Below are 12,676 nucleotides of genomic sequence, written 5' to 3'. Positions count from 1 at the left end.
AAGAAATATTTAAATGAGTTGTAGTGCAAAATTGCCCACTGGACCAGATAAGAGAATTGGGTGTAGAGCTCAAAATATTTCATGAATAAAAGTTATTTTTGCATAAAAGTGATTTAAAAACATCACCTGACATCTCCAAATTTTGGTTGGAATTTTAAGTGAATTATCAAATGGTTGTAGTTCAAATATGGCCATATAACCCTTGGAAAACCATTTTTCAAGAAAATAAAGATCAAGCAAATTAATTATGTAATTAGTTCTACTAATAAAAGAAAAGTTTTTCTTGAGAGGCTAAACAAGCCCAATAACATATTTGAAAGGTTTTCTTCTTGGGGAAAACTCCATAATAACAAGAGAGAGAGAAAATGGTCCAAAAACAAAAGGGAGCCCAGAAAATAAATTTTTTAATTTCCTGGCAAAATTTAAATTAACAAAACAAGGTCAAATTTTTGGGGTGTCACACAACCCCCTTCTTCAAATTAGATATTTCGATGCGGGATGAACTCTTACAACCAGATCGTATGCGAGCAATTCAAGACGAATTGGCGACATTCTTTCTTGACCACATGATTGCTAAAGTCGGAGAATACCATGTGGACGCTGAGTTCATTTTTAATTAGGAGATTATATTGTAAGAGATAATTATATTGTATATATTTAGCCAGTAGCGTCGGATAGATATACGAGAACCTGTTGTTCGATCAATCTCTCAGAGAAGGAGAGGTGGTCGATATCACTTCTCCTCTGTATGCATATGTTCATGACGATCTTCTGTTTCCTTCATTTTCTTACTAGCTAGCGTGTCTAGTCCTCTCTATACGCATAGTACGTAGCGTCGACCAAGCACGGAGATAAGAGAGGAAACTTCTCTCTATTAATTAGCTAGCTAACACAATATATGAAACACCTAAATTAACCCCCCAAAACCCCTAACCCCCCCCCCCCTCAAAAAAATAAAAACAAAACCCTAGCACCTAAAATGCTGACGCATGGATCCCTATTGGTCCCGATTGGTGCCACCAACCGGGACCAAAGGGCCTCCTGCCTGGGCTCGCCGCACCGGCCACGTGGAGGCCCATCTGTTCTGGTTTTGGTAAGTACCTGGACTAAAGGTCTAGGGCATTAGTACCAACACTTTAGTCCCGGTTAAATAACCGGGACAAATAGCCCTTACAGACCGGGACAATAGGCCCTTTTTCTAGTAGTGTTAGCATTTAAATTTTACTAATCCATTTGAATCAAGTTTCCATATTTTTAATTGCGGTTCTAAAAACATGAGACATTGCAGTGTATCATATCACTAAAAAAGCACAAATCATCCAACAACAACCCCCATCGGGAACCAATATTTCACTGAGCACCCCCTTTCTGTTGGTCTTTTCCCGATAAAGTTTGTAGTTGGTTTCATTCTGATTTTTCCTTACTTTGGGTTCTGGTTCGGCATATTTATATTGTGTTACTTCTTTTGACCTTAAGCTTCTCGAGAAATATGCTCTAATGGGGAAACTGCTAGGGAATAGCTTGTGAATCTGCACCTAAAAACTCTGTATCTACCAAATGCAGTTGCTCAAAGCTGGCTTAATTAAAAGGCCAAGTGAAGTGACCCATTGAGCAGTTATTCTCTTTGTGGTTCGGTTCCTCGCAACTCTTGCCGTGCTAGCTTCATTCCACCTAATATTCATCCTTCCAAATAATGGATGCATTAATGATATTTTTGGTAGACCGCATATTGTTTTGAACATGGCAGAAAGTAGAATATAATGGTTAGTCGAACACCCTGCTGATGTGTTGAATTTTTCTGTATGAAATATATATTTTAACTTGTATTTTGTGGTTTTATGCTTGAATGCGTACATATAAGCTATGTCCTATTCATTTTCTCTGAATCGGTGCAAATTTCAAAAGTACTTGGCATTGAGATATATTGTGACTAGTCTTACAATATGTCAGATAAATTGGCATTTTTAGAATAGGCTCTCAACTAATCTTATTGGTTTGGGACCAAGTCCTTTACCAGGTGTTTACGCTTTGCGTTGTATCTAACTATTATGATTCTAGATCAGTATGAGATAACGTGGATGCCTTTTAGACATGATATATTCTAACTGCTCTTTCACAAGCTTAATTATTTTGTTACTTGTAAATATTTTGCAATGCCCTAAATAGTTTGAACGGCGGAGTGTTTGCTTACCAAACAATAGAAATAAAAGTATAAGAATCATGGTAGCAAAATAATGGTTTCGATGATGGCATAATATTGGTACTTACTGATGGGAATTAAAAGTATAAGAATCATGGTACTAAGCTAGCATTATTGATTGATTGATTTAGTTGTTCAGGGCTTGGTTGTTCCTTACTGTCATTGAAAAGACTAGATATTTGTTAATACTGTACTTATCATGTCCATGATGACTGGTCGGATTAATGTGAAAAACTATTAGTGTGTCTCGTACTATACTCACAGGCATTTGTCTCGGAATATTATGTAACTTGTCACCTAGCTACATGTTAACTACATTGGTCAGCACTTGGATATAGGACAACATGTCACAGAGTTGAGAATGTTGTAGTGTAGAGATTTTTGCTCCTTTTTTCTGATCCGGATTTGTAATCGTTGCCATTTCTTCGCTAATTTTAGGTTTGAGTTCTTTTTCAGATTTGTTGTTTGCATGAATCTTCCATAGGCGTTTTGAAAAGAAGGAAACTATGACTAGTCCTATCGATTGATTTGCACTGCATTTAGTAATAACATAGCTAAATAGATAACTAGAATATGAAAATCTTTGTGCCCCCCCTCCCTTCTACCTATATATGTCTGAGATATACAGTTATCTATTTATATACTATTGGATATTATTTGAATATGATTTACTTATATAGATTTCCATGTTACTTGCAGACTGGCTTACCAAGTATAAATATTTCCTAATAGTGTCTTATTTCAGATCTAATTCCAGGTAGTGAGGTATGGACATACGAGATTTAAATTCAAAGAGCAAGAGTCATCTTGAAATTAGGAATCATGGTTTATCTATCATCAGTCTGTCTCTGACCTTTGGTTTCCTCAAACCAAAACTTGGAATCTATCTCTGATTCAACGCTCATTTGATGCTTACAGTGTGGTGTTAATTTCTCAAATTCTTATTTATGCACAACTCATCTGGAAGCACACCCCAACACGGGTACTAAAAGTGCTTGCCACAATTTCAACCCTATTTTATCTCTTAATATTCAAGTTCAGAGCACTAGTTACATAGGCATGATGAAGAGTCTTTTACAGGTTATCTGGAAGGACAAAGTAATGCCTCTTTCTCCAGGCATTTTCCAGGACATTGCTTCCTCCTGTATGATCCTGTTTTGCTGAGAGATGGATCACGATTCACTAGTATATGGAGTTTTTGCAATATATGTGGACAGCTGGAGGATGATACCCATCTATATGTACACCTAGAGTTGTCTTGTTTGTTTCTCCTTTTGCTATGACAACTTGATTCTCCCGGTTTGAAATTTTATTCTTGAAATGGTCAATACAATTGTAACAACTTCTCAAGATCCAAATTCTTTGGCCATTTTATTTACTATCTTAGGCATCTCCAATGTCATACCTCAAAATGCCCGCACAACCGGATAGCAAGCGCCCGCATACGTCCGGGCCGAGCTATCCGGACCTAGTTTGCCATCCAGCATGGACCTGTATTTGTTCATGGAGGCATCCTCTTGTCCAAATTCCCACAAATAGGATGCAAACTGGGAGGAGATTTGCAGTCGTTTGGACCTCCACCAAATAGGACACAAACACCATTGCCCACCCAAAACTCCATCCTGAACCACTTTTCTTCCCCTCTGCCCCTTCTCGCTCCTTTGCTCCGCACCCGCCTCCTCATCTGACTCTGTTGTTGTACCTCTCTGGCATAATTGATGAGTTATACATGTGTGCGCAGCTTTCACTATATTCTCCTAGAGATTAAGCTTGAGCAGGGACTAGTAACCGTCTTAGACTCGAGACGAAAAGATCCCAAGGAGTATGCGGACATGACTGAAATTCTAGAGAAGTAAGTTAAGTCGGTCATTATCGCACCATATCAGCAACTTTGTTCATTTTCTGATATCAAGTAATTGTTTTCTTTGTGTGGCAGGGTTTGGAAAAAATTCACCTCAAAAACTCCGGGACTGCCGAAGAAGCTGCAATTTAAACACCCCAAAGTAAGTACTATAGTAGCATGTTCCGCGCATCTCCTAGTGATTCAAGCGCTAGTTTCATCAATACCATTTAGTATGCTTGCTTTTCAGTTTGATTGACCTCTATTTCTTGTAAAGTGGTTGTGGCAGGAACAAGGGAATGATTACTGTGGATACTACATTTGAGAGTCCATCCGCCACACGACCTGTGAGCAGGGCTACTCTGACAAACAATATGAAGTGCGTAAATAATAATATTCACAATTTTATTTTATTACCATCATTTGTGTTGAGTTTCATTTATTCATATATATGTATTGACCCCCTTCTTTAAATTAGATATTTCGGATGCGGGATGAACTCCTACCACCAGATCGTATGCGAGCAATTCAAGAGGAATTGGCGGCATTCTTTCTTGAACACGTGATCGATAAAGACGGAGAATACCATCTGGACGCTGAGTTCATATATAATTAGGAGATTATATTGTAAGAGGTAATTATATTGTATATATGTATCTAGTAGCGTCGGATAGATATACGAGAACTTGTTGTTCGACCAATCTCTCAGAGAAGGAGAGGTGGTCGATATCACTTCTCTCTGTATGCATATGTTCATGACGATCTTATGTTTCCTTCATTTTCTTACTAGCTAGCGTGTCTAGTCCTCTCTATACGTATTGTACGTAGCGTCGACCAAGCACGAAGATAAGAGAGGACACTTCCTCTATTAATTAGCTAGCTAACACAATATATGAAACACCTAAATTAACCCCCCAAAAACCCCTAACCCCCCCCTTAAAAAACAAAAACCCCAACCCCTGAAATGCTGACGCGTGGATGCCTATTGGTCCCGGTTGGTGCCACCAACCGGGACCAAAGGGCCTCCTGCCTGGGCTAGCCGCACCGACCACGTGGAGGCCCATCTGTCCCGGTTTGTATAAGAACCGGGACTAAAGGTCTAGGGCATTAGTAACGACACTTCAGTCCCGGTTCAATAACCGGGACAAATGGCCCTTATGAACCGGGACAATAGGCTCTTTTTCTACTAGTGATTGTTGGAAGTACACAACCCCCACCCATGCGTCTTCCCGCTTAGGACTACATCACCATATACCCCGGATCCGTCAGCAGTTAGGTACCTTTCGTCCCCTACCGACGCCGACCATGGAGGACACCACGCTTGGCAGGTGTTCGGTCAAATGCCGTTGAAATCTTTTTTGACCTTCTCATTGTTTCTAGAGTAAAAGCACGACGGCGGGGTACTTGGTCATGTAGAATTAATTGATGTCTGACGAAATGTCATATCTGCGGACTTTGTACGCATGAAGCAAGAGGGCTCCACCTTTTGGCAAACGTGGATGCTTCGTTTTGTGAGCAAAAACACTTTGCACCCTACGAGTTGCACGTGATCCATTAACGCGATGTGAAGTTGCAGGCCCATCAGTGGTACACCATCTTTAACTCCGTCATGAAGTATTGTGGTGTAATTGTGCAAGTGGAGGGAATGTGCCCACTGGGCTCGTCAACCATGGAGATCATAAGTTTTGCTTCTTGTTGCTCTACATGTTGGTCAATTCATTGATTCACTCAATGTTGTAACTTGACAATCATCACCTTGTATAGCCCGGATGCGCTGCCGTGTTGTATCACAAAATCAAGGATTGACCATTTACATTCATCCATTCTTAGACGAAGCGGAAGGGGCACAGTGCATGGAACAACATGTCCCGATTCTCACTGGAGTATCGTTGAGTTTGGAATCGATGAATTCAAAAAACTTGTTGAACATTCGGTTATCTCGGATGTAATACTTATATTAGAACTATTGTTGTACTAGGGATCTTTGCATATTATTTATTGATGAATTGTGCTATTTTTATAATTATTTTGAGTGTTACGGACTTAGAAAAAAAGGGGCAGACATTTAGAGGACAGGCTTGGATGGCCGACTCCCATATTTATGTCCAACAAAACAATTGTTGTGCCAGTCGGACCCTGCTTTGACTGCTCCCATGCATTTTGTGTTCTGTAGCTTTGTGGACACCATAAATGTCATGGTGGATATCCCGTCGAGCAAAATTTTAACATTTCGCATAAAAAGAGTGGAGAAGTTTGCAAACATTGCAGACTTATTCGTCATAAAACATGAAGCCAGCCGATTTAGAATAATCAACGGTATGCTACGAAGTGACTGGCATACGGGAATCTTGTCACTGGCATCCATGCCGACCATGCTACCCACCAAATCGATCCGTGATTTTATCGGAAAAAAAAAGTCGATCCGTGGTTGACGGCCAGCTCGTGGTGCCCTAGGAGTGACGCGAGCGGCAGCTCTATGGGTTTCCAACAAATAAGATCAATCCAAGGTACTACTTCTCCGTTTCTAAATATTTGTTTTTTTTAAGATTTCAAATGGACTAGCACATACGGATGTATATAGGCATAGTTTAGAGTGTAGATTCACTCATTTTGCTTCGTATATAGTCACTTATTGAAATCTCTAAAAAGACAAATATTTAGGAACGGAGGGAGTAGTATATATATACACTAGTAATTTAATGGGAGCTAACAAAAATCAGCCTTCGTGGATGATCTTGTCTCGATGAAGAACCATCTTATTTCAGTTCAGGGTAACTACGAAAAGCTGGAGATTATAGTTTCGTACCAATACGACACCACGTGATCGGAGATCGGACAGGACACCGCGGTCCATATATACCCTCCGTCCATATTGCGTGTAGCAGCAGTACGTACGTGACTTCCAAACTTTGCCCTAGCCCCCTCACTAAAACCTTGCACTACCAGGAGCAACCGAACGACGAACAGGTCGAGAGGAGTCATGGATCTGACACGTCAGCTGCCCGAGGACGTGCTCGCCGACGTCCTCCGCCGGGTTGCACCGTGCGGCCTCGCCGCGTGCCGCTGCGCTTGCAAGGCCCTGCGTGCCATCATCGACGCCCACCGCTTGCTGCGCGCGGACCTTCTGCCGCTCTCTGTTGGCGGCATATTCATCGACTTCCACAGCGAGCTTTTGTCAGAGTTCTTCGCCCGCCCCTCGACGCGCCCGGCGATCTCCGGCAGGCTCGATTACTTGCCCCGTCCCAATGACTACCATGGGAGTCGGGATTCCTACACCATCGAGGATCACTGCAATGGCCTCCTCTTGCTCGATCGCGATGACACTTACTACGTGGTTAACCCGGCCACGCGGCAGTGGGATCCTTTACCAACGCGTCCATCTACGTTCAAGGAGGAAGATCCAGGCTTCGTATACCAACAGTACCTTGTGTTTGATCCTATGTTGTCGCCCCACTACGAGGTATTTCTGATCCCACATCCTTGCTTCAAAAGTAGGCCCGGAGAATATAATTACAACATGTCAGGGGATGAACTAGACCCTATCATGGAGGAATCTGAATGGCCACCATCCGTGCGCGCTTTGCATGTTTTCTCCTCAAGGTCAGGCTGTTGGGAGGAGAGGTCTTTTATTCGACAGGGAAAGGCTGCTCGCACCATAGCTGATATGCCACGTTATGAATGGTACGACAAACATTATGGCGTCTACTACGGGGGTGCACTTTACGTGCACTGCAAAACTGATTCCGTAATGAGGTACCTAGAACTCTTTAAACATCTTTTTCTACCAATTTCTTCATAATTAACATATTTCCCACTTGTATGGTTTATTCGTATGTTTATTAACGATATATTTTACAGGATATATTTGTCAAACAATAGATATGAACCACCTATGGATACTGAACTGAGCGATTGCCAAAATCTTCGTCTTGGACGATCAGAAAAAGGGTGTACTTTGCATCTACCTGGCTTGACGAGCAGTATCCATCTACTTCTAATCTGTATCATCTACTGGTTTGGATCCTTGAGGAATCATGTGGCCGGCAGAATTGGGTCTTGAAACATAACAAATGCCTTCCACCTATACTAGATTATGATCGCCATGTTCTTGGCCCATGGGTCTTACAGGATATTAACTTCAATGTGTATGTCAAAGAGTACAAGGAGCATAATGAACATCGCAGCTACATGGAAAATATGATAGAAAAGAAATCTGAGTTAAACTCTAGCAAGAAAGAGCCAGTCGAAGAAAAGTTTGAATGGGACTCTGAAAATGATAACATTCTTTACAAGGATGAGAGGTGTGTCAGTCGTGGCGATGGACACATAGGTATCCTGGGATTCCATCCATATAAAGAGATTATCTTTTTGGATGTATCAATATACAGAGGATTGGCTTATCATTTGAAAGATTCAAAGGTTCAGGACCTAGGCTACTTGTACCCAACAAGTTATTATCTAGCTTTGCCCAATGATAGGTTCATAACCGGGTCGTTCTCTTACACACCATGCTGGCTAGGACACCAAAAAGCAACAAGAATGTAGAAAGCCATTTTGGATACTCGTGTGTTAGTTGGGACCTACTTCAACAACAGAATAAATGGCCTACTCATATTCAAGTCATTGTTTACTTTTTTAGTATTGGCTTTATACTACGCGATATGAATCAAGTTTCTAGGTTTTGCATTGTTCTTGTAAGGATACGAACTCGGAAAAACAGTTTTTCCTATTTTTTCCAGCTTATAGAAATTTGACTTATCTATTATATTAATTTTTTTGCGGATAAAAGTTTGACTTATTTATGTGTTAAGTTGTGCAAAGCTGATAATGCCCCTGAACTTCAAGACCGCATCTTTGCATAAAGACGTGCACGGGGGCGGGGCGGGGGGGGGGGGGGGGGGTGGTTGTCGAAACCCTCAATGTCAGGAGTATTGGTCCAATTAGAACACGAGGGCTCAGTCTTGTCTCCATGGCTCAGTCTTCTCTGGCCTCTGGAGGTCTCATGGTGGCATCCATCCATAATTACTCATCCAATTCATGAGGGCATTTCTATTTTCCACTCCCTCATATGGCCATGAAAGTTTTGGGAGTAGCTTCCGAATACGCACGTAGGTGCTCTTTGGCTAACAAATGATATATGTTTCAAGTTTAACAATCAGCCTCAAAACTAGTTCAAAAGCTGAAGAGAATAGGTTACACCCCGGCTCGGCCAAATGGGATTTAGCGGTATCCAATATTGATTAGTGATTACACCCTACGGAGCAAGACTGCCCAACTAAACATGAAAATAATGGGAATAAGTTCATCTTTGTGAAAGATTCTTAAGTGCTAAGATGGCAAGGGAGGCGCATTTGCCGACGTTGTCCCCGGTGTGATCGGCCAATGGCCAGTTCGCCACCTCCTGAGAAGCTTGAAGTGAGTACTAGAATCATCAATGGCTTCCATACGAAGGAGGAGGAAGATGTATAGGGTGTGCATGCATACACATGCTAGGGCGGGATGCTGCAATAGTTTCCATGCAAACTTTGCTGGTCTTTCTATAGAGAGAACTTGCAAAAGATAAGTACGTAAGGCATGCGTCGAATAAGTCCACTATTGTCAGCCCATCCCATCATAAATCATCCTTACCAACTAGTCAACCTGGCACGTCAATTTTGAATTGACAAGAGGAGACCCAAGATTCAAAATCCTCATTTTTCACAATCTTAGGAGGAGAACCGCATGATTTAAATGAGTGGAGGGAACCGGTCCTTCATAAGTAAGAGGTGGTTCAACATGGGCAAAGATGCCGCTACCATTTCTACCACTAGATAAAGGAACTTTATCACTAGAAAGTTCCCCCTTATGGGAGTTGGCATCCGCCACCTTGTTATGGGAGCGGCCACTTCCAAAGGTGCGGTGGATAATTTAAGACCATTAAGGAACTCTTTGAACATGCCTTTAACCTCGGTCGTCATGGAGGTTTTCAATGTGTCCAAAGCCACATTGAATTCCTCACGTGAGACCGGGGATCCCCCATCGGCCATAGACGAAGAAGGATTCACACCGGGGTGCTCCTCCTCACCATCTATAGTGTCAACCATACTCTTAGGAAGGTAAATCCCTTAATAAAGAGACGAGTCTCTGATACCAATTAAAAGGATCGATATAGTTGACTAGAGGGGGGAGGTGAATAGGCAACTAACAATTTTTAGCTTTTCTTTACCAAATTAAACTTTGCATCAAAGTAGGTTGTCTAGATGTGCAACTAGGTGAGCAACCTATATGATGCAACAACAACAAGCACACAAGCAACCAAGGGATATAACACAATAAAGATTGCACAAGTAAAGGTAAGAGATAACCAAGGGTGGAACCGATGGAGACGAGGATGTGTTACCGAAGTTCCTTCCCTTTGAGGGGAAGTACGTCTCCGTTGGAGCGGTGTGGAGGCACAATGCTCCCCAAGAAGCCACTAGGGCCACCGTATTCTCCTCACGCCCTCACACAATGCGAGATGCCCTGATTCCACTATTGGTGCCCTTGGAGGCGGCGACCGAACCTTTACAAACAAGGTTGGGGCAATCTCCAAAACTTAATTGGAGGCTCCCAACGACACCACGAAGCTTCACGACAATGGACTATGGCTGCGCGGTGACCTCAACCGTCTAGGGTGCTCAAACACCCAAGAGTAACAAGATCCGCAAGGGATTAGTGGGGGAATCAAATTTCTCTTGGTGGAAGTGTAGATCGAGGCCTTCTCAACCAATCCCTAGAGAATCAACAAGTTTGATTGGCTAGAGAGAGAGATCGGGTGAAAATGGAGCTTAGAGCATCAATGGAGCTTGGAGGTGGAAGAGGTAGTCGACTCGGAGAAGAAGACTCCCCTTATATAGAGAAAGAACAAATACAACCGTTATCCACCAACTCAGTCCGCGAAGAGCGGTACTACCACACCAGACAAGCGGTACTACCGCAAGGGGTTGTGGTACTACCGCGGAGAATTGCGGTACTACCACTGGCACAACAGGGGCTAAGACCAGTACTGATGCGCTAAGGCAGGGAGCGGTAGAACCGCTGGCGCGGTACTACCGCGCCACCTTGCGATACTACTGCAAGGTAGGAATAGTCTAGGCTGAGAAGGCACGAACATATAAAAATACATCCGTGACTACTTTCGTTGAGTTTTGATCTATGCAATAATCCGACATTGTACTACCGCAAGCCTGGAGCGGTACTGCTGTGTAGGGCGTGGATGTAAAAAAATACATCCGCTCCTACTTCCGCTCATGCTGCTGTGCCTCGCCAGGGCCCACGGTACTACCGCGCCCATGGAGCGGTACTACCGCGTAGGGCGCAGATGTAAAAAATTACATCCGCCCCTACTACCGCTCGAGCAGCTGCGCCTGGCCTGAGGCCACAGTACTACTATTCCCAAGGAGCGGTACTACCGTGAGCACCTACAGTACTACCGTGCTGGAGGCCGGTACTACCGCCGGTACTACCGCAAGGGCCTGCGGTAGTACCGCTCTGAAGAGCAGTACTACCGCCTGCCCCAGTTCAGCAACACTAGGAGTCCTTTATTTTGCAAAGACACGGAGAGACGGAGGATGCTCCAAAGAGCCAAAGGAAAGGTGGTGCAAAAAAGAACAGACGTGTACGTGTTGATTCCACCCAAACCTTTCCAACGCGGACCCCTCTTAATAGTACGACTTTCCTATGACTCAAATTCACCAGAAAAAAATGTAGAGAAACACCGTCTTCAATAGTCTTCGAGGGGCACCAAATCGTCTTGTGTTTAGACATGATATATCTGAAATGCTCAATGCACACGATTAGTCCGCAAAAGCATTGTCATCAATCACCAAAACTACTAGGGGATAAATATGCCCTTACACCCATGACGCCTAAATATACTCGGCGCCCACGCAGCCGATTAAAATCTTGCCCGCTTATTTTTCCCGCCCTCGCGGCTGCCTCCTTTCCGCGGCCGCCGTTGCCACCGATGGCTGCCTCTGTTGCCAGAATGGGTAGCCAAGAGCCTTCTGCCACATTGATGTTGGCTTGTCCCCACCGGAAACCACCCCCGCGCCGCCGCCCGCACGGAAGAAGAGGTTGGGGGGGGGTGAAAAATGTTCACTGTCCGGAAGCACTGGCTCCAACCCCTGGCAAGTCCGCCGAGGTGGCCACTGCTTCTTTGGCGATGGTCGGCCGCCCTCCCACAGCTCCCGGCGACAGCAAGAGAGCTAGGAAACCGACGGCCGCGGCGTCGCCGTCACCAAGGAGGGCGCGTAGATGAAGAAAAGGAAGGCCACTCCGTGCACCGTCCACGTCCGGCGCATCATTGATCATCTCCGGCCATCCATACGGCCACTGCTCCATAAATTATGAAAATCATGGGAAAAAATCATGCGCCTTTATACATTAGTCAATAAAGAAGCTGCAGTAGGTATTCTAAGTATGTTGCATACGCTCAAGCAAAACGTTTATAGTTTTCAAAGTAAAGAATGTTTCAGCCTGTTTGCAACGGCACCCTGCCTTTGGGTCGGATGCATGATACGGGTATAAATATGCAGCAGTTGGGTCCCTGGAGAGGAGCGGTACGCAAATTCCACACGAGACAAGGGGAGAAGCGAGAGAATCCATCGAGGAAAGAA

General features: G+C 43.6%; 1 protein-coding gene across 1 annotated transcript; it reads left to right on the top strand.

Moving 5' to 3' along the window:
- The first annotated feature begins 7,020 nt into the window (after positions 1-7,020).
- LOC123038951 (uncharacterized) lies at positions 7,021-7,919 on the top strand. The gene is made up of 2 exons (XM_044462318.1): positions 7,021-7,785; positions 7,899-7,919. The coding sequence occupies exons 1-2, from the start codon at positions 7,021-7,023 to the stop codon at positions 7,917-7,919; spliced, it is 786 nt and encodes a 261-aa protein (XP_044318253.1).
- The last annotated feature ends 4,757 nt before the right edge of the window (positions 7,920-12,676 follow it).

The sequence above is a fragment of the Triticum aestivum genome, chromosome 2B, assembly GCF_018294505.1.
Source record: "Triticum aestivum cultivar Chinese Spring chromosome 2B, IWGSC CS RefSeq v2.1, whole genome shotgun sequence".
Lineage (NCBI taxonomy): Eukaryota > Viridiplantae > Streptophyta > Magnoliopsida > Poales > Poaceae > Triticum > Triticum aestivum.
This window is presented reverse-complemented; position numbering and strand designations above follow the sequence as displayed.

Coding starts and splice junctions, on each gene's coding strand:
- LOC123038951 (XM_044462318.1), top strand. CDS start 7,021: ATGGATCTGACACGTCAGCTGCCCGAGGACGTGCTCGCCGACGTCCTC. Junction 7,786..7,898: donor TGCACTGCAAAACTGATTCC/GTAATGAGGTAC, acceptor TATATTTTACAG/GATATATTTGTCAAACAATA.